The sequence below is a fragment of the Theropithecus gelada genome, chromosome 3 (assembly GCF_003255815.1).
Source record: "Theropithecus gelada isolate Dixy chromosome 3, Tgel_1.0, whole genome shotgun sequence".
NCBI lineage: Eukaryota > Metazoa > Chordata > Mammalia > Primates > Cercopithecidae > Theropithecus > Theropithecus gelada.
In genome coordinates, this window is record NC_037670.1 from 135,841,576 (window position 1) to 135,867,592 (window position 26,017).

A 26,017-nucleotide genomic window follows, 5' to 3' on the forward strand; every position below is an offset into this window, starting at 1 on the left:
ATCAGCCAGATGCCCTGGTTTTGCCTGTAGTCCCAGCCACTCAGGAGGCTGAGACAGGAGGATCACTTAGGCCCAGGAGTTCATGCCCAGCATGGGCAGCATAGCAAGACCCAATCTCTTATAAAATAAAACTAGAAGAAAAAGAGGAAAAAGAAACAGGTAGAATTTTAGTAATATATTTATTTGCAAGAATATATCCAAATTATTATGATTTTAACAAGCAGCAATCACCATATTTCAAGTGTTCAATAACTACAGGTGCTTGCTCTATCAGACAGTACAGGCTTACAGTCAAATGAATGTGGATTCAAATTCTGGCCCTGCTTTTTACTTGCTATGCACTTGCTCTAAATCTGTTTCATTATGTTAAAAATTACTATCTCCAGCTATTGTGAGAGTTAAATAAAAACAGCATATTCAGCCGGGCGCGGTGGCTCAAGCCTGTAATCCCAGCACTTTGGGAGGCGGAGACGGGCGGATCATGAGGTCAGGAGATCGAGACCATCCTGGCTAACATGGTGAAACCCCGTCTCTACTCAAAAGAATACAAAAAACTAGCTGGGCGAGGTGGCGGGTGCCTGTAGTCCCAGCTACTCGGGAGGCTGAGGCAGGAGAATGGCATGAACCCGGGAGGCGGAGCTTGCAGTGAGCCCAGATCGTGCCACTGCACTCCAGCCTGGGCGACAGAGCGAGACTCCGTCTCAAAAAAAACAAAAACAAAAACAAAACAGCATACTCAAACCACTCAGCACAATGCTTACTTACAGGCATGCTCATTCAAAGAATTCCCTTACACCAACCTTCTACTATAGAACTGAACACTGGCTCAATACAGTGAAATCTGTGATCCAGATTAAGAGGAAAGGAAGAGAAAGGAAGCCCTTCATCCTTCCTTTCTAGCTCTCTATAAACTGTGGCCTTTTCTCCCACCCACACAGCTCTGTTCTTTGCTTCCTAGCAGCTATAAATTTGACTCAGTAGACTTATTTCTAGAACCCCTGAACCCTTGTAGTCATGACCCACGTATGTGGTTCCAAGAAACTAAAAAAAACCCATGCCTCAAAGAGAAATCCTACCATCTCCTTCTCCTCTGCCCCTGTGGTATCCACCTCCCCAGCTGGCCCAACTGCCTACTCAGACAGTTTCTCCCTCATTCAGGGGTTCCCACTGCTGCAGCTTCCTCAGCCTCAGCAACTGCCATCAACATTAGTGCTTCTCCATTTAAAGAGAGTCTGGCATCAAACATTAAAGAGGCTGAGCAGCATTCTGCAAAATAACTGAACAGTACCCTTCAAAATTGTCAATGTCATAAAAGACAAAGATCAAGGAACTGTCATATACTGAAGGTGACTAGAGAGACATAAAAAATAAAAAATGAAAATATGGGATCTTGAGTAGGATCTTCACCCAAAAAAAGGACATTAGTGGGAAAACAGGTGAAATTTGAATAAGGTCTATAGATTAGACCTAATAATATTCTACTGATGTACTGGTTTCAGTAATTGAACCATGGTTCTATATAATGTTAACATTAGGGGATTTATGGGAACTCTCTATACTATTTTTGCAACTTTTCTTCAAAACAAATAAAAGTAAAATAAAGTTAAAACAATTTTAAATGTGATTATTTAGGACTTTATTATGAAAGAATCTCTGTCCCAATGGACTTGTTAAGTGATATATTATTGTGAAAGAGTGCAACTTATGTGAGCCAGGAAGGCCATCACACAGGTTAATGAAAAGTCAATTCCAAGGTATAGAAAATCCTCCTTAATCACCACTATGAGTTTCTAAATCACTAAGAGAGTATGATGCCACCTACATATACTGAGGACTTGATGACAGCAAATCATATTTTGTGCAATCAGTAATGTTATCAAGTAAATATAGCTACTGAATAACATACTTAAACAATAACTCCACTGTGACCAACTTTTTACAAGAAAGAAAGAGACAGTGAAAAATAAGAAAGATAAGCAAAAAAATAATATGCACCGACCTCCCTCTGCCAGACATCCCACGCTATAGGAAACAACACTGGTCAACCAACTCTGAACAAAATCCCTTCCAATAGAAAGGACAGTCTGCTTTGCTATAGTGTGTGTTTCTGCAACATGAATTAACATAGACAACTGGTAAATGGAGAAAAGATTTCAGTGTAATGCAGAAGTTACACTGGTTCATATGTAATTTTTTCCCCAGATCATTAACGTTTTGCTTCATTAGTAAAGGCAACTGAAGGCTACGTATACTAATGGCAGCAAACCAGGAAGCAATCAGTATTATACATTCAACCTTTCTCTTAGAAGTGCTATTGCAAAGTTAATCCTGATCTTTGTTTATAAATAAATAAATAAAGTAACACAAAACAATGAGGAGAGCATACAACTCTGGTATCAGAACATTTTGTACAAAGCTTACAAGCTTTTCTCTGTTTATGACTTCTGATGATAATGTCTTTCTGCCCTTGTATCCATAGACAGCCTCAACCCTTCCTTATACCACCTACCACTAAGCTGTCGCCACCTTTTATGTTTTAAGTAAAATACTACTTTTACTGCTGTTTAATTATTAGAAACTTTATGTCTTATACACTGTGTTAGTATTTTTATTGAGATTGTTATTGTTTTCATCAGTGCTCTGGTTATAAAGCTGAATAAGCCCTACTGATTTAAGAATTTGCAAACTGCAAATTTTCCAGAAAAGCATAAATATTATAGTAGAAATGTTGTATTCCCACACATTCTGAATACACTGTCTCAAGATTTTTTTAATATAAAAAGGTTATACTTTTTTAATATAAGAAGGTTTTCAAAGATTACTTATCAATGAAGTATACTGTTAATATCAATTTCTAAACAAAATTACAAAGTATATTTTACAATTAGCTTTAAATTGAACATTTTAATGCACATTTCTGTATTCGTCACACATTTCTTAAATAGGATGCTCCAATGTAGTAACAAAAATTATCATCTATGTTAAAACCAAACTGATGCATTGTGTAAGAAAAGCAAATATTCAATATTTGACATAAATTAAATGTATATTATGAACTGTGATCAAATCAACATCAATCTTCTAAAATGAAGCAGTTTCTAACTTGTATGAAAATACACAGATATAGGCTAGAAAGCATTTTTGCTCATAAGACTAAAAAGATACTTTTTTTTAGACAAGGTCTCACTGTCACCCAGGCTGGAGTGCAGTGGCACAATCACAGAGTACTGCAGCCTCAACCTCCCAGGCTCAATCAATCTTCCTACCTCAGCCTCCCAGGTAGCTAGAACTATAGGCCCACATCACTAAACCCAGCCAATGTTTGTATTTTTTGTAGAAACAGGGTTTCACCATGTTGCCCGAGCTGGTCTCAAACTCCTGGGCTCAAGGGATCCACATACCTTGGCATCCCAAAGTGCCAGGATTACAGGCCTGAGCCACCTGACCCTGACCTAAAAAAAGACTTTAAATAATGCTAAAGAAGAATTTAGCATCAGATTTTTTGTTTCTTTCTCAAAGTAACAATATTGCTTCATGATCATCTGTTGTTAAATATGTAATACTAGTAACTAAGCATTCTTTTATGTAAATGGCTCCTCCTAAAAACAAGCACGTGAAAGTTTGTGTTATTTGTACATGACAAAGATATAGCACATAACTGAGTCACTAAAAACACAGTCTGGGCCGGGGGCGGTGGCTCACACCTGTAATCTGAGCACTTTGGGAGGCCGAGGTGGGCGGATCACGAGGTCAGGAGATCGAGACCATCCTGGCTAACACGGATTGGGTGAAACCCGTTTCTACTAAAAATACAAAAAATTAGCTAGGCATGGTGGTGGGTGCCTGTAGTCCCAGCTACTCGGGAGGCTGAGGCAGGAGAATGGTCTGAACCCAGGAGGCGGGGCTTGCAATGAGCCGAGGTCACACCACTGCACTCCAGCCTGGGCAACAGAGCGAGACTCTGTCTCCAGAAAAAAAATACAGTTCAACTGGAATAGCTATAATTTATATATCAATCCCAATTTGAATAGAATATTTTTGAAGTTAATGTATATAATAAATATCAATCACTATGAATATTTACATAAAAGAGTAATGTGCTCTTTTTAATATACTCCATGATATGGCAGGGTACTTTTATGAACCCATGCAACCTTGAATATCAAGGAGCCTTGTTTTATTTTTCAAGTATCTATTCAAGTCCACTTGGTTAGAGATAGTGAGCATGTTTCTCACAGGGAAAAAAAATACTGCACTATTGTCTGTGTATAGTGTGACCTCTTTCACTTGGGTGGGTATCCTTTCCATCACCAACTAAGTGAGGATGTAACCTTGTCAAACCAAAGGCAAAAGAATAATGAGCATATGACAGGCTAACCCAGCATGGAAAAGGTTGTTCAGGAGGTTGCAAAAATAGTACTCTGAATGACAAAATAAAAGTACACTTCAAAGAGCAGGTTAATATTTTTAAAAGCACTCAAAACCTGAGAAGCATTTAATCCCCCTCCTTGGATGTCTGCCATACAAAACTCCACTTGAATTTATTTCATTAGTCACTAACCAGAGTTGGTTAATATATCTTCAAATGAATACTGGTAGAATAGTCTTGAAAGAAACACATTTATAGAATATCTGTTTCCACAAAGCACTAGCCGAAGTTAAGTACAAATAAGCAGACAATGTCGTGCTTTTACCAAACAATTTTAAGTTACCATCTAACAAGAAAAAAATCCTTCCAATTCAAGAATCAGAAATACAAATGGGAAAGGTATTTACCCAGTAGCAGGTTTTTACTGTAGCCAAATCAAATGGTAGTAACACTGCTACATTAATTGTTTCCCCTAACTGGCATAACAGGGAATCATACTATAACATTTTTATAAGTATTTGAAACCAGAAGAAATTAGACAAGTTTGGCTGCAGTCTTCCTAGTGTAAATTTACTTTTAAAGCAAACAAACAAAAATCTCCAAACCATTTAAGCATGTCCTAGGACTACATATTATATCATTTTATCAGTTATGCACACTTTGACATTCCTTTTCTACATTAAGACCGGAATGAAATTTTTGATCCTGACCAGTCACAATATTGTAACAGTGAAACAGTGCCACCTTTTGGCCCCAAACAGAAGCATCCAGTACTAGTCTCAAACTTCCTTTTTCAGTTAAACTCCTGATGTACATAAATGTCAATGATTCTCATGTCATAATTATCACCTTCTAGGGATACTTTTTATCTATACAAACCAAGAAAACATTGGGGTAACAAAAAAGTTGCTTACCAAAATGCAAAATTTCAAAATATTCCAAAGTAATACTAAATGAATGTATTTTTAATAATTTCTAATCAACATTAAATACATTTTACCCAATCCAAATATGTTAGTCAGTTAACATATTTTAAACACAAAAAATTCTTTTTAGAGCACTGTTACACTGCAAAATTGATTTTTTAAAAACACATTATATTTAACATGTATTCAATTTAATAATTGGCAGTATGATATTAACAATGGATTACCATTTCAATCAGCATAAGTACAAATAATTTTATATACAAATATAGTATGCTTCTGAGTTACTTACACCAATGATACAATGTCACCACGGTGTACTTCAAAATTCCTCACTTTCCAGTGGTTCAAAAGCACCACATCAGATGACTGGCTCCCCCCAGGATTCAAAGAAGGCTAGAAAATAAGGAGAAAGAGACACATCTATCATTTGTATTTTTCAATCTTCATGGTTCTTGCACTTCATAGCTCGAGTGGAGTGAAATAAAACATTTCCAATACAGTACCTTTCTATAAATTGCTGTTCTAAAGTAACTGCAAATGATGAGTTTTCAAAAAGGCTCATTGGGATTCTTCACAGATGAACCAGAAAAAAATAAATTGCCAATACTTATTTGAAAGGAACATGTGCTAGACATTAAAATCTTTAGTAAACTCCAGTAAAGAGGTATGAAAAGCCTTAAGAATAATATAAAAACATGACGAAGAAGTAAGTCAAACCTCCCAACAAAATATCCAGATAGAATATAATTCCACAGTAGTACACATCATTGTTCCATCTCGGGAAAAGAAGAAATAATCCCAAATCACAGTCATATCCACAAATCTTCATAGTCATATGAAGAACTGAAGAGGGCAAAAGAAAGATGTGATAGAATTATCATTATTAAATGTATGGATTTCCCAATTTGACCTCTCTTTTCTCAAAAGGGCACATGTCCTACGGGTCCTGGTCCCAGTGTGAGCCTAATAACGGGCTTTCATCCTAGGATTCAGAGAAGTCTAACTGTGCCTGAGGATTAATGGATCAAGAACTGAGAAACATTTTGTGTAAGAATTTTTCTGAAGGTCAGGAACCATACAGGAACAAAAATTTGATTGGGGAACTATGAAACCAGCATACCTGTCATTTGGACAGGGGTACAGACAAATCCAATGAACAACAAGCTTGAGGCAAGAACAGGGGGACAAAATAATTAGAAGAGCTAAGACAGCTTTTGCACTGTTTTTTAATTCTTTTTCATTTTTTATTTCAATAGGTTTTGTAAGAAAAGGGGGTGTTCGGTTACATGAATTAAGTTCTTCAGTAGTGATTTCTGAGATTCTGGTGCACCTACCACCCGAGCATTGTACACTGTACCCAATGTGTAGGCTTTTATCTCTCACCACCACCCACATTTTCCCCCGAGTCCCCAAAGTCCAACGTATCATTCTTATGCCTTTGTGCCCTCATAGTTTAGCTCCCACATATCAGTGAGAACATACAATGTTTGGTTTTCCATTCATGACTTACTTCACTTAGAATAATAGTCTCCAGTTCCATTCAGATTGCTGTGAATAACATTATTTCGTTCCTTTTTATGGCTGAGTAATATATATATGTGTGTGTGTATACATATATATATACACACACCACATTTTCTTTATCCACTCGTTGATTGATGGGCATTTGGGCTGGTTCCATATTTTTGCAACTGTAAATTATGCTGCTATAAACATGTGTGTGCAAGCACACATCTTTTTCATATAATGAGTTATTTTCCTCGGGGTAGATACCTAGTATTGCTAAGGATTGCTAGATCAAATGGTAGATCTACTTTAGTTATTTAAGGAACCTCCACACTGTTTTCCATCGTGGTTGTACTAGTTTACACTGCCACCAACATTGTAAAAGTGTTTCCTTTTCACCACATCCACACCAACATCTATTTTTTTTTTTTTTTATTATGGCCATTCTTGCAGGAGTGAAGTAGTACTGCATTGTGCTTTTGATTTGTATTTCCCTGATAATTAAAGATGATGAGGATTTTTTCATATGCTTTTTGGCCATTTGTATATCTTTTCTTGAGAACTGTCTATTCATGTCCTCAGCCCACATTTTTTTTTGTTGTTTTTTTGTTTGTTTGTTTGTTTTTTGAGATAGAGTCTCACTGGAGCGACCTCAGCTCACTGCAAGGTCCGTCTCCTGGGTTCATGCCATTCTCCTGCCTCAGCCTACTGAGTAGCTGGGACTACAGGCGCCCGCCACCACGCCCAGCTAATTTTTTGTATTTTAGTAAAGATGGGATTTCACCATGTTAGCCAGGATGGTCTCCATCTCCTGACCTCATGATCTGCCCACCTTGGCCTCTCAAAGTGCTGGAATTACAGGTGTGAGCCACCGCGCCCAGCCTCAGCCCACTTTTTGATGCAGTTGGTTGTTTCTTGCTGATTTCAGTTCTGACTCTCCAAGAATGCTACCATGGGAAGTGGCCATTTCTGTGGTGATAGGAAAGGTGCCAAGCAACAACTGAGGCTCTCCGCCTTCACTGAGGAGCCAATGACAGCAGCCAGTGGAGACACAACAACAGCAACCGGGGCAGAAGCAAGGAAAACAGTGAACACAGGGCAACAGCCAGTCCCTGCAGCAGTAATGGCATGCCTTTTGTTAAAGATTCCTGGAATTATTTGTAGATTTTCTACAAAGCAAGAGTTGACAAATATGTCAAAATTCTGCCTGGAGGCTATTATCCTGACACTATTTTTGATCCAGGGTTTTGCAGCTGAAAAACGCTGGTTATCCTTGAACATCTCAAACACTGCCAGAGCTTTCACCAACTCCTTTAGTGATAATACCTAAATCTCTAACTTAGTTTTAAATTCCCTGCTAGTCATTTCACTTGACTACCTGATAAAAAATTCAACAGGATTAAAATGGAATTTGTTATCACTTCCTAATAATAAAAAGGTTTTTTTTTTGTTTTTTTGTTTGTTTGTTTTGAAACAGTCTCTTCTGCCTCAGCCTCCTGAGTAGCTGGGACTACAGGTGCGCACCACTACGCCCAGCTAATTTTCGTATTTTTAGTAGAGACAGGGTTTCATCATATTGGCCAGGCTGGTCTCGGACTCCTGACCTCATGATCCGCCCACCTCAGCCTCCCAAAATGCTGGGATTACACATGTGAGCCACTGCATTTGCCTCTTCTTTTTTTTTTTTTTTTTTAAAGAGGGTCTCGCTCTGCCACTCAGGCTGGGGTGCACTGGCATGATCATAGTTCACTGTAGCCTTGAATGCCTGGGCTCAGTCTCCCAGGTCCCAGGTAGCTAGGACTACAGGTCTACAAATGCATACCACCACATCCAGCTAAGTTGGTTTCTTTTTTTTTCCTTTTTTTTTTTTTTTTTTTTCTAGAGATGGGAGGATCTTGCTATGTTGACCAGGCTGGTCTTGAACTCCTGACCTCAAGCAATCCTCCTGTCTTATCATCCAAAGCGCTGAGATTACAGGTACGAGCCACCATGCCCAGTCCTTTCTTATTTTCTTACATTCGGTTTATCCTTTCCCAGTCAACCAGCTTAAAAATCTTAGTTGTCTTCTTACTTCTCATCCAACCAGTCAGCAAGCTAAAGAGATCTTTTTTTAATCATAATATCTTCTACTTTTGGCACATGTTTTCTTTCCTCTCTAGCATCATCATATTTCAAGCACCAATCATTATGCAATTCATGCTATATCTACACTAATCAGTCTGTCACCTCCAACTTAGAAATGATTCCATTTCTTTCTAGTTATATGATCTTCAGCAAGTTACTTAACTTCATTATGCCATACATTACTAGGAAAATGGTGATGATTATTATTTAATTAATAATTAAATAATAATAGCCAATACCTACCAAGTACTCACCATGTGTCTTAGTCTAATAACAATAGCCAGATACATTAAGTGCTTACCATGTGCAAGACACTGTTTAAGGGCTTTACAAATATAGTTGACCCTTGAACAACACAGGTTTGAACTGCATGGTTCCACTAGTATACAGATTTTCTTCAATAAAAGTTACACTGAGTGTGCCTGCCTCTCCTGCTTCCCTTTCCACGTCTTCCACATCTGCCACCCCTGAGACATAAGACCAACTCCTCTTCTTTCTCCTCCTCCTCAGCCTACTCAATATGAAGACAGTGAGGATGAAGTCCTTTATGATGATCCTCTTCCACTTAAGAAATAGAAATCTTTTTCTCTTTCTTATGATGTTCTTAATAACATTTTATTTTCTCTATCTTACTTTATTGTAAAAATATAGTATATAATACATATAGCATATAAAAATATGTGTTAATCTCAACTGTTCATGTTAACAGGAAAGCTTCTGGTCAAAAGTAGACTATTAGTAGTTAAGCTGTGGGGTGTGGGGCAGTCAAAAGTTACATACAAATGTTTGACTGCATGGGAGTTGGGTCCCTCACCCCGTCATTGTTCAAGAGTGGACTACACTACCTTACTTGGTAAGATCATTCATTTAAAGTGCTTATGGTAGTTCTTGGCCCATAGGTGACCTCTCAATAACTTCTATTATTGATATTACTACATCACAATTTTAATTTTAGGCAGGTCTGTACTCTCTACCCCCAGGATCCTCCTCTGTCTCTATCCCTAGTGAGGAACAGAGTCGATATGGTAGCATAAGTCCAAAGGGCTTTACTGAGCCATGGTGCTAGGGAACGGAGCTTTTGTCATCACAACAGTAGGTTAGATTATTAAAAGTTGAGCTTCCACAAGGGTACACTCTCTATTTCATTCATATTTCTCATTCAAATTCTCTATCTCCCTCTTCCTCTCTGTCTTTGACCTCAGTATCCACAGGTCCTCTTCCCTCATTTCTTTGTATTCTTCTTCCTATATAACTGACACAGTAAAGGTGACCTGGAGGGAAACTATCTGGACTCTGGACCATAAAGAGAAAATCTCCCTATTGTACTTTCACTGCATTTGGTTTTTCTTTTCTTTTTTTTTTTTCTTGCCATAATAGTGAAGGAACAAAAGGTGATTTAATTATTTCCGACTGTTCTTCTTGGTCTCTTTTACCGGTGGTTTTTTTTTTTTTTTTTTTTTTTTTGAAGTTTGTGACTGTAACTCGTAAGATCAAAAATCCCAAGTTCACCATCACATCCTATGATTATTTCTATCATAATATTTAAATGTGCATTATAATCGTTCCCTTATCTCTCTTTCTAAGAGTCTATAAGCTCTTATTTTTTTAAGTTTTTAGACTTATTTTTTATGCCTATATTTTTGAGATCGGGCACTTTGCAGGTAATTAACACATTTTAGTGGAAAGAATTTTAAAAATCAATTGATGGAATTTCCAAAGATTTTCCAAATTAACAAGGTCAAAACAAAGATCCTATTCCAGCCTACTCCAGCCCTGAAATACACTTCCCCTCCTTATTTAACAGTAGTACCATTTACCCTATCCCCCATACTGGAAGACTCGTAAGTCAGGTCCAGTTTCTAACCCACTCTTTGAATGCCTCATCATCAGACTTCCCCTCTGTCAAGAATGTTTTTTCTCCACTTGGAAACTTCTAGTCATTTGTCAAAGTCCTTATCTGATGGGGACTCTTCTCTAAAGCCTTTAAAAAATATAAAAATATAAAACATGCTGCAGTTCCCTTAAGGAAATTGGAAAATTACATCTTGGTGTTCTAACACTGGAGATAGAAAAGTCTCCATTGACCCAAATTTTAACTTCATCTTTCCCTTATAGAATCACTCAAATGCCCAACTTTTCTAATTGTAATTGTTAGAACCAAAAGGTAAAGCATTATAAACAAAAGATTTATGCAAGGGAAGAAAACAGAAGGAAGCATGTCTAATCTCCAACAGTGAAATACTAGAATCAACAGTCAACACCTGAATGACATTGGTTGATTTTACAAAGGAAGCAACAGAGTTTTCTTTTACCTTTTCTTTCCTCCACAGGTTTAAATTAGCTACTCCCTCATGTGCGTTCCCATAGCAATGCAGGTACTTAATAGGTATCTGCCTACAGGTAGGACTCTTTTCACTCAGGTCTAAGTTTCTCAACTGCTGAAACCATGTCTTAGCCATTTTTGTACACCTAATCCCAGAACAGTGGTTGGAAAATAATATTTCTATAAAGTCTAAAAGATTAAAGGTTTTTAAAAGCTATTTAAATCAGACAGTTTCTAGAATATACATTATCTAAATAATGTATACATCTCTTTCAATGAAAACATATTCTAGATAAGTAAGTATAGTAAGAAATTTTTTGTGTCTCACCAAGTTAGGCAATTTAAGAGTTAGAAATAGTTGAATAGGGCTTTATTATTCATAATGAAATAATGGTAATCACAACACAGTAAACTATATTATTTATTTATGAATCTAACACTTAAGAATATCAACAAAACATCATAAAGAAAAACCTTCTTGAATTGGGAGGCTGTTCCTGTAGCAATGTAAGAACCACAGTTTTCTGTAATTCACTAAAAACAAAAGCTTTATTAAAAAGAAAAAAACAACATCCGGGCGCGGTGGCTCACTCCTGTAATCCCAACACTTTGGGGGCCAAGGCAGGCAGATCACGAGGTCAGGAGATCGAGACCATCCTGGCTAACACAATGAAACCCCATCTCTGCTTAAAAATACAAAAAATTAGCCAGGTGTGGTGGTGGGCGCCACTACTGTAGTCCCAGCTACTCAGCAGGTTGAGGCAGGAGAATGGCGTGAACCCGGGAGGCAGAGCCTGCAGTGAGCCGAGACCATGCCACTACACTCCAGCCTGGGCAACAGAGCGAGACTCCGCCTCAAAAAAAAAAAATAGAGCAAGCAATTTTTTCAAATCAACGAAGTTAAACCCATCAAGTAGAAATTAAAAGTCATAAATAATAATTTGATATGGCCACAGAATCTGTACTTTCTTGTTATGTTGTTAATATTTTAAATCCTAGATTCCAAGAGACTACATCAAAATATAACCAACTTCAAATAATAATGTTTTTGAAGAAATCTCAGAGAATATTTAATCTAGGGGTTTCCACCTATATCTCCAAGTATTTGATTGTATCAGATATTCCTGCTAGTAGTCACAGTGATTTCCAGTAGCAAAAGGAAAAACACTAACAAAGAACAAAACAAGCCAAACATCTGCTCTGAACTGAGTAAGGAAGATCCACCCTCACCCAACGTGGGCAGCCACCATACAATTAGTTGAGGGCTTGGATACAACAAGAAGGAAGAGGAAAGGTAAATATTCTCTCTCTGTCTCTCTCAGTAACTTGCATTCTCACACTCATCTATTTCTCTGCTTCTACCGTGGACCACTAAAGTTAAAAATCAAACTTGGAGAAGTGTTTTGAATAGTCCTTGCCCTAAACACAGAAAACTATGTTCAAATCTTGTCTCTATTTCTTATTAACCATATTACCTGAAACAAATTATTTAACCTGTCTCATTTCCTCATCTATAAAATGGGGACTGACTGCAGTAACACTGACCTCATGGGGTTGCTACAAGAACAGTCTACGAAACATTACAGTCATGAAACAGAGTAGCAGTCAACAAACAGGACACTAATGATGATGGCAACAATAACAAAATAAAGGGAAACAAAATCAGGTACAGTATCCTTTCCACAAGATTTAAGAAAAATTAAACATTTAAATATTGCCCTGCATATTTCCCATTTTACATAGTAAACTGAAAGTCTTTAGGCAGAATATTCTACCCCTCATTTCTAAATTTTTTGTTGTTTCCTCACTTCTTTTAAGCAAGTAAAGTTAGGATGCTTTTATTTGGGGTCTTAATTGTTCTGCCTATATAAATTAATCCAAAAAAATTTAATGTACATAATTAGTTATGAATACCTGTAAGAATTTTACACCCATTATATTTTAAAATCTTATTTTTTAAAACATATAGACACATACAGAGATATATAAAAACATATACATTTAAAAATCTAACAGTTCTTAGCTCTGGTTGATGAAATTATGATTTCCATTTTCTTCTCCCCTACTGCTTACCCCTCCCCACACCTTGTTTTCCTCTGGCTCAGTTGTATCTCACAAGTTGTTTTTTCTAATGAACATATATTTAGTTTGTATGCTTTGCTCTGACCTAAGTACTATATAGTTCACTCTAAGAAATACAATATAAGTCAGCATATTTCAACAGATGTCAATAAGTTATACTAAAGCTAGAAGTAGCCAATATCTATCGAATCTGCTTTTGGAACAAGCATAACACAAAAGTTAGGCTTTAATCTTTTCTCTGATCAAAGACTATGCTGAAGGATTTTTCTTTCTCCTACAAACAAATATTATTGTCAAGGTATCCTAAATCCTCAGCTTGTGTCTAACTTCAAATCACATGACAGGTTTGGAAGAATTCACGTTTTGGTTTACGAAAATAAAATTCTCCTAGAGAATTAAACACAGTCACAGTACACTTCTTGCCTTGTAAGACTAAACTGAAGCCATCAATCAATAAATGATATTATTCTGGCTTTTTACTATAAATTTTTTATTCATATTTTAATTTTAAAGAACCTATAGCCTATGATTCACTGCTTCCAAGACATCAAGAAAGCCTAGTTTTGACCTTACTTCTTTGGGTGCAACGCTTTCAACCTTTTCAGGCTTATAAAAATTACCACTCACACTGGCTACACACAATCTACAACAGGTAAATATCAAACTTTGTGCTTTTAAGTGAGATGGAGCCCAGCTGCAGTCACAAGGACCCAACAGTAGCCCTCAGACTTCTTTTGAAGAACCATTACTTTGAAGACATATCTGTGGGGGCAGGGGCAATGATAGAAGAAACTGAAATAGTACTGTTGATTTAGACTTTTTCACACTGCAGCACTGGCCAAGAAGCATGACGTAAGTACAGTTAAAGTAAATGTACATTCTGATTACAGAATTTTTAGATGCCACACCTTTGAAAGAAAGTGGACAATATGGTCTACAATGCCATCTTTCTTCCCTTGCTATTCAGGGGTCTCCATAATTTGCATGGCTTCTAGAGTTCTCAGATTTGTCTCACTAGGTGTGCATAATAAAATAGACTATAATGTACCCAGGTCTGTACAAAGCTGTAAGTTAGAAATGAAACCTTCTTCTTCTATAATGGGTACTTATTACCCATACCCCTTCTGATGGTTAATTTTAAGTGTCAACTTGACTAGATTAAGGGCTACCCAGAATGCTAAGAAACCATTTTTCTGGGTATATCTGTGAGGGAGTATTTCCAGGAGAGATTGGCCTTTGAAGCACTGGATTGAGTAAGAAAGATCCACCCTCACCCAACGTGGGCAGGCACCATGCAATTAGTTGAGGGCTTGGACACAAGAACAAGGAAGAGGAAAGGTAAATATTCTCTCTCTCTCTCTCTCCCCACCCCACCCCCCGAAGCTGGGACACCCTGCTCTTTCCATTGGAAATCTTAGAACTCCAGGTCCTCCGACTTTTAGACTCTGGGACTTGAACCACCAGCCCCCAGGTCTTAGGCCCTTGGCCTTGGACTGAGAGTTATACCATCAGCTTCTGTGGTTCTGAGACCTTCAGACTTGGAATAAGCCAAGCTACCTGGACCTCCAGCTTACAGAGAGCCTATCATGAAACTTCTTAGCCTCCAAAATCACTTGACCCAATTCCTCTAATAAATTCCCTTTGATGGATTGATTGATAGATAGATAGATAGATAGATAGACAGACAGACAGATAGACAGATATATATCCTATTGGTTCTGTCTCTCTGGTGAACCCTAATTATAATATAATATCTTAATTTTTCTTTTAAAAGCCTGTAAAACTATATTAATAAAAGTGAACATATAACATATTGATTTAACTCAGAATTATATTGGGTTGTTAATTTTTCATTCTCATAAACTTAACTGCATGTTCTACTATAGAACATCATATCCATCAAAGTATCACAGGCCTCACATACTACCTGTAGGAATGAAAATCTTTATATAAACTATCAACAAGGTAATTTGCCAAAATATATTTAAAGTCTTAAAAGTGATCTTGTCCTTAGACTTGAAAATGTCACATTTAAAAAGATGTTCTAAGAAACTAAGTAGACATATGTGCAAAGGAACACATACAAAGATATTCATCATACATTAGTTACAATAGTTAATAGCTTCTCAATCTTTTAGCTAAAATCAAGTGAATAACTGAGCCAAGCTCAAAACCAATAATAGGAAACTGATTAAACCTTGGTTTAGCAATGGTTAAACTGCATGGATATAAAAAATGATTATAAAAATTACACTGCACAAAAATATATATTTGGATTTGTCTGGAAAATAAGTGAAAAATGCGACAAACTGGTATGATCCAATTTCAGGAAAGATGGGATGGAGGAAAAAAGGGAAGAACAGAAAAAGAATAATGTAAAGACGGAAATTGTGCAGAAAAGAAACAGAATAACTTATAATGGTTTAGAAAGGCAAATTTTGAAGTCAGAAGCTGGGTTTAAATCTTTGCAATCTTCAGTAAGTTATCCAATCTCTCTGATTGTATTTCTTCATCTGTTATGTGGCCTAACAACAGTATCTTCATCATACAGTTGTGGGGGATAGTAAATAAACTAATATCTATAAAGTCAATACTATAATGACTTGAACATAGTGATCATTCAATAATTTTTAACTATTAGTATTATATAATAATATATTTAAAATAAATAATTCTGAAAGGTGGTATCAATTATTTATTTTCCATATTTTTCTATGTTTTCTAAGTTTTCTGCCAATCAATATGCAGTGCTTTTATATTATTGTAAGCACTAAGCAATGAATTGCTTTTGAAGGGGAAAGCATCTGATTTTTATATCCTCTTATTATTAATATTTTTAAAGTTTGTGTTCTTTAAACAAGCTCTTCAGTATTTAAGCATCTCTTTAATTCAGGTTGCTACAAATAGATTGCAAGGTTCAAATCTGCAAAGTTTCTGTTTCAATGCACTAATTATAAAATACTACCATTAAATATGTGCATAGTGTTTCCTAGCTAATAAAACAGGTTTTGAGACAGCTATTCTAATGTATAGTTCTAATTAACCATATCAGAAATAGATCATGTATAGTCAATGAAATATAAAATTTATATAAACATATCTGCATATTAACCTGAAGACCGACTGCTATATGTAAAATAAGCCAGCTACACGGAAAAGCCCCAGCAAGATACGTGCTGAATCTTTAACTTCCTCATAAAACTGAATAAGGCTTTCCTATTCATTGCTAAGCTTTTCCTGCCCAGAACCACTTTTCTGTCTCCTAACCTATTAAAAAAGAAAAAGAAAAAAAGTCCATAGTAAGGTGTGTAGCATAGAAAGGAAATGATTCAACAAATAACAAAGATTTTAGGAGGCTGCATGATTCCCTCAGAAGCATGTAACTCCAAAGAGGCCAAATTCCCCAACGTATACAATGGTGTAGCAATCTATTCACGTGGTTTATATAATATCTGTGAAGAAATCTGTGAAGATAATACCATGGATTTTAGATCCTTTCGCTCCTCATTGTTCAACCTGATGCTGCATTATAAGGAAAAAAATAAAAAAGAAACAGTCACCATCCTAAAACTACAAATGTGTGTAAATAGAAATTTTGGTACCTGGGTACCCTAAATTACATTGATCAAAGCTATTAGAACAAAGGAGCTCACATGCATAGGAAAGAGCTTATCAAAAGGAACTGAAAAGCACTGTGGCAGATAAAAAGGGGTAAAAAAAAAAAGCATATATACCTTATATCACTTATCTACTGCTGCAAAACAAACCACTGCAAAACTTAAAACAAAAGTCATTTATTGGTTCATGATTCCACGATTTAGGCTATGCTTAGCTATGTAATTAGCCAGCTTGTCTGGCTGTGATCACTCAGGCAGCTGCAGCCATGGAGGCAGCAGTGTTCCAGGAGCACAAACTCCCTTGTGTAGGCATCTACCAAGCCTCTGTTTGCGAATTTGCTGATATTCCACCAGCCAAAGGGAGTCATATGGCCAAGTGAAGAATCAGTGTAGGACAGGACGACATAGAGCTCAGTACCAAGGAGCATGGCTCATGGGGGATGGGGCAGACAGGGAATATCAATGTAACAATCTACCAAAGCTCTGCCCTCTAGATCCAATGAATCATATCCCTCACACATGCAAAATACATGTAACCCTTCCTAAGAGCCCCAAAGTCTCCTCAGATGTTTGCAATAGGATTCATGTTCGTTAATTCATGATATGCATCAGGTCCCAGAATGGATGAGGACTCCAGGGTGCAGCTCATCTCAAATCAGAGACTTACGAAGTGAGAAGATAAATTATCTGTCTGCCAAACACCAAACATATAATGGGAAGACAGAAAGAAGATAACCATAGATTTTAAAAGGCAATGAAAAAAACACAGAAGTCACTTGTCCATAGAAAGCCCAAATTCCAGCAGCATGTGTTGTCAAGGCCTCCCATCTCATGGAGAGGAATGTCCTTTAATTAGGGCTCTTTTCTGCTTTCTGGAATGGTTCCCTAATTTATTGGTCTGCATGGCTCTTAGCTCTGTCCTCTGGGCTTTGGGCTCTTTTTTAAAAAGAAAGGAGGCCAGGCTCACACCTGTAACCCCAGCGTCTTGGGAGGCAGGAGGATGGTTCCAGGCTAAGAGTTTGAGACCACCTGGGCAACATAGTGAGACTATCTCCACACACAAAAATTTTAAAAATTAGCTGTCCAGGACTTCGAGGCTGATTGCACCAATGCACTCCAGCCTGGGCAACAGAGTAAGACCATGTCTTTAAAATAATAATAATAATGATACAAAATAAATAATAAATTTTAAAAAAAGAAATGCTCCTTCATAATAAGGCGGACACACTCCAGAGGTCTCTTTCTAAATTGACCCCATTTTAGTACAAGTTAATTCAACACCCTTAAAATGCTGTAGACTTCCCATTAATCTAGTTGGGGCTCATTCCATTCCCCCCGCCAACTACATCCATAACTTCCTTCTTTTTTCTTTTTCTTCCTCTGTCGCCCAGGCTGAAGTGCAGTGGTGCCATCTCAGCTCACTGCAACCTCCGCCTCCCAGGTTCATTCTCCTACCTCAGCCTCCGGAGTAGCTGGGACTACAGGTGCACGCCACCACGCCAGACTAATTTTTGTAGTTTTAGTAGAGACAGGTTTTACCAAGTTGGCCAGGATGGTCTCAATCTGCTGACCTCGTGATCCACCTGCCTCGACCTCCCAAAGTGCTGGGATTACAGGCGTGAGCCACCATGCCTGACCCATAATTTTTTTCAAACCAGATCTTTCTTTACTTTGAAACTGTCAGGCTGCTGTGGCACAAAGCCCTGAAGAGTTTACAATTTATGTTGTCTAATTAAAAAGATATACTAAGTACCACCTTATATCTTTCTGAGGTTTTTTATGTTTTTGCTTTTGTTTTTGTTTGAGACAGAGTCTCACTCTGTCACCCAGGCTGGAATGCAGTGGCACAGTCTTGGTTTTTTGCAACCTCTGCCTTCTGAGCTCTGGTGATCCTCCCACCTCAGCCTCCCAAGTAACTGGAACTACAGGAACATGCCACCAAGCCTAGCTAAGTTTTCTATTTTTAGTAGAGACAGAGTTTCGCCACATTGCCCAGTTTGGTCTCAAACTCCTGGGCTCAAGTGATCTGCATGCTTTGGCCTCCTCAAGTGCTGGGATTATAGGCGTGAGTCACCACACTAGGCCCTGAGGTCTTAATAAAGAGTCTTCCAGTCCTGATTTGATCTCTACCCCAGGCTATTTCTTACTTTGAGGATCTTTTGCCTCAAAGATTTTCCAACCCAAAAAGTTCTGGGCACCCTATATTTCCTCTAATTTCTGCTATAAGTTCATTTCTCTCTTCCCATATCTCATATAAAGCTATAAGAAGCCAGTTGACAATTTCAATATTTTTGCCTGGAAATCTCCTTAGCCAAATCTATAAGATCATTAGGTATATTCTGTATTTTTGAAGTTCTTACAGTTCACATTTTTAAAAAATGTTTCAGTACTATAAAAAACAGATCATCATAATTCCAGTACCCAGAAACAGATACTTTACTATCTTTCTGTTTTCTATTAACAGTTGTTTGCCATTTGTCCAGCCTCTGCCAACACTCCCCTCACCACATTACCAGCCCCAAACTGCCAACCAGTCCCCAAATCAATGCTACATATTTTAGGTTTTTGTTATCGTATCACTTCACTAACAAAAGGCCATTTTTTGTTTCAGTTATCTCTTGCTTTATAACAAACCACTCCAAAACTATGTGTCTAAAAAGAACAACCAAAATGTATCTGCTTGGGATCCTGCGATTTTGGCTTCCCTCATTTGGAAAGTTCAAGATGGCTTCATTGACATGTCAGGCACTCAACTGGGGCTTGAAGGCCAGGATGCTTCATTTATTCTCCAAAATCTCCTCCATCAGGATAGCCTGAGTTTTTACATGTTACCAGCTCACAAGTACTGACCAAGCTCCTTCTTGAGCAGTATTTGCTTATATCCTACTGACCAAAACAAGTCACATGGTCAGAGTCACTGTAGGAGGAAACTACACAAATCAATGAGGGAGGCCTGATTCACTATGGAATCATTACCATAAAAATCTACACATATCCCATGCTAAATGAATGGGCCATCCATTCAGCTGACAATCTTGTGACTGTGCTTTCTGTTGATCATTTTTAAAGCTACAGAAATAAAAGATAGTTTATATTTTAAAGAAAGAAAAAAATTCACTGACAAAATAAAAATTTTAAAGATAACTAAATAGTCTTAAAAGCAAATGACAAGCTAAAAAGTATAAAACAGGCATTTTAAAAAATAAAATTAAAAAAACTTAAATAAAAATAAGGTTCATAAAATAGAAAAATTTTTAATTAAAATTTAAAAATTAAAAAAAGAACGTAATATAAAATGATGTACTCATCAGTATAATATTGTTGCAGTCTTTCTGCTCCTTAGCTCGGCTACATCCGAGTTCCTGTCACACAACCAGGAAGAATTAGGCGTGCAGACACCAGAGAGTCAGTAAAGTAGAATTTAATAGGCGAAAAAGGAAAGCTCTCAGCAAACAGGGGACACAGCAGGTGGAAGGGGTATGGTTCCCCTATCTGAAGGCAGGAAAGTCCCCAGTGTGGCTGGGTCCAGGGCCTTTTATAGACTCAGAATGGAGAGAGTGTGTTGATTGGCTTGTGACTATGCAAAAAAGGTTAAAGTAAAGACACCACTCAAAAGTGGGCATGACAGTGTAGAAAACCAATTAGGAAAGAGTGGGTATATGTAAAATGGGTGAATGGTGGGGATCTATCAGAGGAAAGCATGTCAAATAGGCAAGTTCTCAATCCAGTCTGAGGATGTAACTTGTAGCTTGGCTTTCAGGCTTTAAACTGTCTTGGGCTTGGAAGGGGGTTTCACTGGGGACCCACCCTCTCTGCCTAGGCATTTGGCTGCTTCCTGCCATTCTCAATATTAGAAACAAGCACTAAAACTAGCACAAATATATGATGAATAACTTAATAGACAAAGAGATGGGAAATAAAACAAATTTTTTAAAAGGTATAAGACTAAGAATTCAAAAGTTTAGTAAACAAAGGCAATGAGGATTTTCTAAGCAAAAGCAATTACCATGTCTAGCAAATCCCCCAACAATTTGCCCTCACCCAAGACATGGAGCTCTCCTTCAGAAAATGGTTCTCAAACTTTAGTATTTACAGAGTTTGTTAAAACGCAGATTCCAAGATCCTCACAAAGCGATTCTAATTTCATAGGTCTGAAACGGGGCTCATTACTCTTCATTAATAAGTACCCCAGATGATGTAATAAAAAAAGGCCCAAGGACCACAGCAGCTACAAAAGCGTTTTCTCAAACAAGGGACAGACTATGGGGCTCCTTATCCTTCGTGTTGCACTTATTGCTTGAAGTGCTTATGACAAGCCCACATTTAAAATTTCAGAATCAAAAGCTAACATGCTCCACTCCCTTAGTTATAGCTCAATCTGAGCTCTCTCACCCTTGTAAGCTTCCTTCCAGCAATAAAGCAGCCTTTTGCAAACTACAGGTAACAACCAATGAGTGAGTCAGAATCATCAATTTAACAGGTTATGACCAGAACAGAAAATATCAGACAGCATTGCACATAATGATAGTAATTATGGTTTAAGTATTGTTAAATGAAACTTTTGTTCCCGTTGCATGTATGTGTGTATAGTGCAAAACTACATTACTTAATATGAGTCATGAGCAAAAAGGTTTGAAAATCTCTGCCATAAAGAATATGATGAATTTGGCCGGGCGCGGTGGCTCAAGCCTGTAATCCCAGCACTTTGGGAGGCCGAGACGGGTGGATCACTAGGTCAGGAGATCGAGACCATCCTGGCTAACACGGTGAAACCCCGTCTCTACTAAAAAATACAAAAAACTAGCCGGGCGAGGTGGTGGGCACCTGTAGTCCTAGCTACTCGGGAGGCCGAGGCAGGAGAATGGCGTAAACCCGGGAGGCGGAGCTTGCAGTGAGCTGAGATCCGGCCACTGCACTCCAGCCTGGGCAACAGAGCGAGACTCCATCTCCAAAAAAAAAAAAAAGAATATGATGAATTCATCAAGAAGCTAAAAACTTTTTAGGAGAATAGTTCACCAGAAATATCCTCAAAGTCTAAGAAAAAAAAATTTTAATGATCATAATTTCATTTTATCATATTTCTGTAGGGTTTAATTATTCAGGCATATCAATGCTTCAAAGAAGAAATTTCATATGCATTTATTCCAGCATCCCTCTGAACTAGCAGGTGAGAGGATTATGGTCCCTTTCTTTTAGAAACTTACAAAGTAGAGTTATTGTTAACCCATGAAATTAATAATTAGAGGACAGTACAAAATGATATATAATCATGAGTTAAACTTACAATGCTGTAGGATTTCTAATAAGTGAATGACAGAATTAAAGAAAGTTGCATGAAGAAGACAGAGCTTGAGTTTAGACTTAAACGTAACTTAACAAAAAGCAGAGAAGAAAAGGTAAAATAATGAGTTGTGTTACATAGTCAGAATAGGCTAAATGCTTGTAAAAAGAATTGCAAAAGCTCAGTGGTATAACACCATAGTGAGTGGACTGACTCCACACAATCATTCAGAAACCCAGTTTTTTTGAGCTTGTACCTCTACCATCCCCTGTGGCATCGTGTCCTCAACTGGATCCTCTGCTGTATTATATTATATACATACATATACATAAATATAGATATAGGTATTGATACAGATATCAATATCAGTATAGATATCCTGTATATTATGATGTTTTGACACCTTAAAAAAACATTCCTAGCTGGGGAGACACTGCCTCTGCCAGACCTAGCCAATTCTCCCAGCTAGCAAGAGCTCAACCAGAAGCATGCCTTTCATATGCAAACTAACTAATCCAGAACCATACCTCCTCCAGCCAGTATAACCCTGGAGACAATTTCCTCTGCCTTCATCTTCCCAAGGCCAGGTACCAAGCAACCAGGGACCACCCCTACAGCTTAGAATCTTATAATTATCTTAAAATTATTCAAACTAGCCAATCCTAAACTGTTCACCCTACCCTGCCTTGCCTTGCCTTGCCTTTCCTGCACAGAAACCCCCAAAAAAGCTTTGGCCTACCTGCTATTGTCATCTGCTTCCTGACCACTCTAGTGTCTTTCCCATGTAGCCCCACATACCATGCTTTTTACCTCCTGTCTCTAGGACCTGTAAGTCTAATAAACTTTGTTTTCCTGAGCCTCTCCTCTGTCTCCTCTAGTGGCCACACCTATCTAACCAGATCATAAAAAAATACAAAACATCTGCATTCAGCCAGCAGACAGAGGAGAGAGCATGGAGGATCACAAAGATTTTTCATGAGCCAGGTCTAAAAATGGCACTTCACTTCCTCCCATCTTCCACTGGCCAAACGTCAGTAACCTCTGATATCTGGAAAGATTACAAAACAGGACCAGAATTCATCCATTCATCATTAGTCATCCCTCTTACAACTAAAACACCCTGAACATAACACCACAAACAAAAATATAGGAAGATCTGCAAGGTGGAAAGAAGATAAACTAGAGGCTAGGAACCACAGGACTTGAGAAATGACACCATCGCAACTCCCCTGGACTTTTTCCGTCCCATATATCCTAGATCAGGCACTAGAGAATCCTGCAACCTGTAGCTACCAACAGACCAAGCAAAAAAAGGGCCTGAAGATGTGGTGGCCAACGCCTGTAATCCAGCACTTTGGGAAGCTGAAACGGGCAGGTCGCTTGAGCTCAGGAGTTTGAGACCAGCCTGGGCAACATGGTGAAACCCCATCACTACTAAAAATACCAAATAAAAGTAGCCAGGCATGATGGTGCAAGTCTGTAATCCCAGCTACTCAGGAGGCTGAGGCACAAGAATGGCTTGAGCCCACGAGACAGAGGATGCAGTGAGTGGAGATCACGCCACTGCCCTCCAGTCTGGCAAGAGCCTCGCTCTGTCAAACAAACAAAAAAAAGGCCTGAAGAAAAGCCTCTCTCTCTAGCCAAAGGACCAGGAAAGGGAAGACCTAGCAGAACAGAAACATTTTTGCTAATAACCATCCTAATCCAGTCAAACATCAAAGGAAAAACCACCCGCCCAATCCCCGAACACCATGGTGTCAGCAGGGCCCAGCAGGGAGCGGGACTTCACTCCCCAGCAATAAGAAGATGGGGCAAGTAGGCCCTTCACTCCCCCATATCAGGTGTTAAAGAGGTGGAATGAAAGTGCAAGTGGTGCCAGTCAGCAGCCCACTTCCCCACCCGAGTTAGTTGAGCAATTTACTTAAAAGTTAAACATAAATGTACCATGCCACTCAGCAATCCCACTATTAGGTATCTGCCCAAGAGAAATGAAATCATGTATATACATGGAACTGTACACAAATATCTATAGCAGCATTATTCACAATAATGAAAACATCAAAACCCAAACGTTTATCATCTGGTGAATGGAGAAACAAAATGTGGTATATTCATACAGAGAATACTTTTTGCAATAAAAAGACACAAAATGCTAATACATAGTATAACATGGCTAAACCTCGCAAAATTCTAGTGAATAAAAGAGCCAGTAAGGAAAAAAACCACATTAGTATGGTTCTTTTTACAGGAAAGGTTCAGAAAAGGCAAATCTATAAATCAGATCAGTAGTTGCCTAAGGAAAGAGGTGGGAGTGAGGATTAACTTCAAACAGGCATGAGGTCCCTTTCTCAGGTGATGAAAATATTTTAAAACTGGGTTATGGTAATGATTGCATGACTCCATAAGTTTATTAATTTTACTACTATTTATTGATATTTTATTATATAAAATATTTTTAATAAAAAATTCAAGTCACTCCAAAGCATTCTACAGATTCAACTGCACTCCCTTTAAAATTCTGATGTCATTTTTCACACAAATACACAACACAATCCTAAATTCATATGGAACCACAAAAGATCCTGAATAGCCAAACAATCTTGAGCAAGAAGAATAAAGCTGGAGGCATCACACTACTTAACTCAAAAACAAAGTTACAGTAATCAAAACAGTATGGTACTAGCATAAAAACAGACATATAGACCAATGTGATAGAATATAGAGAATCCAGAAATAAATGTACACATTTATGAAAAATCAATTTTCAACAAAGATGCCAAGGACACACAACGAGGAAAGAATAGGTTCTTCAATAAATGGTGCTTGGAAAACTGAATATCCACATGCAGAAGAATAAAATCAGACCCTTATCTCACACCATATACAAAAATCAACTCTAAATTGATTTTTAAAGATGATGCCTGAAACTGTAAAACTACTGGAAGAAAACATAGGGTGAAAAGCTGCATGACACTGATCTGAGCAATGATTTGTTAGATATGACCCCAAAAGCACAAGCAACAAAAGCAAAAATAGACAGCTGAGCTTCTATCAAACTAAAAAGTTTCTGAAGAGAGAAGGAAACAATCAACATGGTAAAGAGACAATCTATGGAATGGAAGAAAATATCTGCAAACCATATATCTAATAAGGGGTTAATATATAAAATATATAAGGTATGCAAACAACTCTATAGCAAGAAAACAAACAACTTGATTTTTAAATAGAAAAAAGACCTGTATAGAGAATTCTCAAAAGAAGACATACAAATGGCCCAGAAGCATATAAAAAATATTCAATATAACTAATTATCAGGGAAATGGAAATTAAATTAAATGTGTAATGAGATGTCACTTCACACCTGCTAGGATGGCTATTATCAAAAAGTCAAGAGATAAGTGTTGGTGAGAATATGGAGAAAAGAGAACCCTTGTGCTCTATTGGTAGGAACATAAACTAGTTCAACTATTATGAAAAATAGGGACATATCTCAAAGAATTAAAAACTGAACTACCAGATGATCTACCACTCTCACTTCTGGGTATGTATCCAAAGGAAAAGAAATCAGTAAGTCAAAGAAATATCTTCACTCCCATTTCATTGCAGAATTATTCAAAACAGCGAAGATATGGAAGTAACCTAAATGTTCATAAATGGATGAAGGGAAGTATGGCCAGTATGGCTGTGGGTTTTTGTATATATATGAGTGTGTGTGGATATTCTTCTGCAGGTGTATATATACAGACACACACACACAGTGGTATATATACTATGAAATATTATTCA

At 37.6% G+C, this 26,017-nt stretch overlaps 1 protein-coding gene across 6 annotated transcripts in view; it reads right to left on the reverse strand.

The window, feature by feature from the left end:
- Positions 1 to 26,017, reverse strand: part of IMMP2L (inner mitochondrial membrane peptidase subunit 2) — an 879,518-nt gene that overhangs the window by 806,190 nt on the left and 47,311 nt on the right. For all 6 annotated transcript variants that reach the window (XM_025379245.1, XM_025379241.1, XM_025379243.1 and 3 more), the window contains one exon: positions 5,588 to 5,691. In XM_025379245.1, the coding sequence (XP_025235030.1) occupies positions 5,588 to 5,691 (104 nt within the window). The remainder of the gene's footprint in view (positions 1 to 5,587; positions 5,692 to 26,017) is intronic.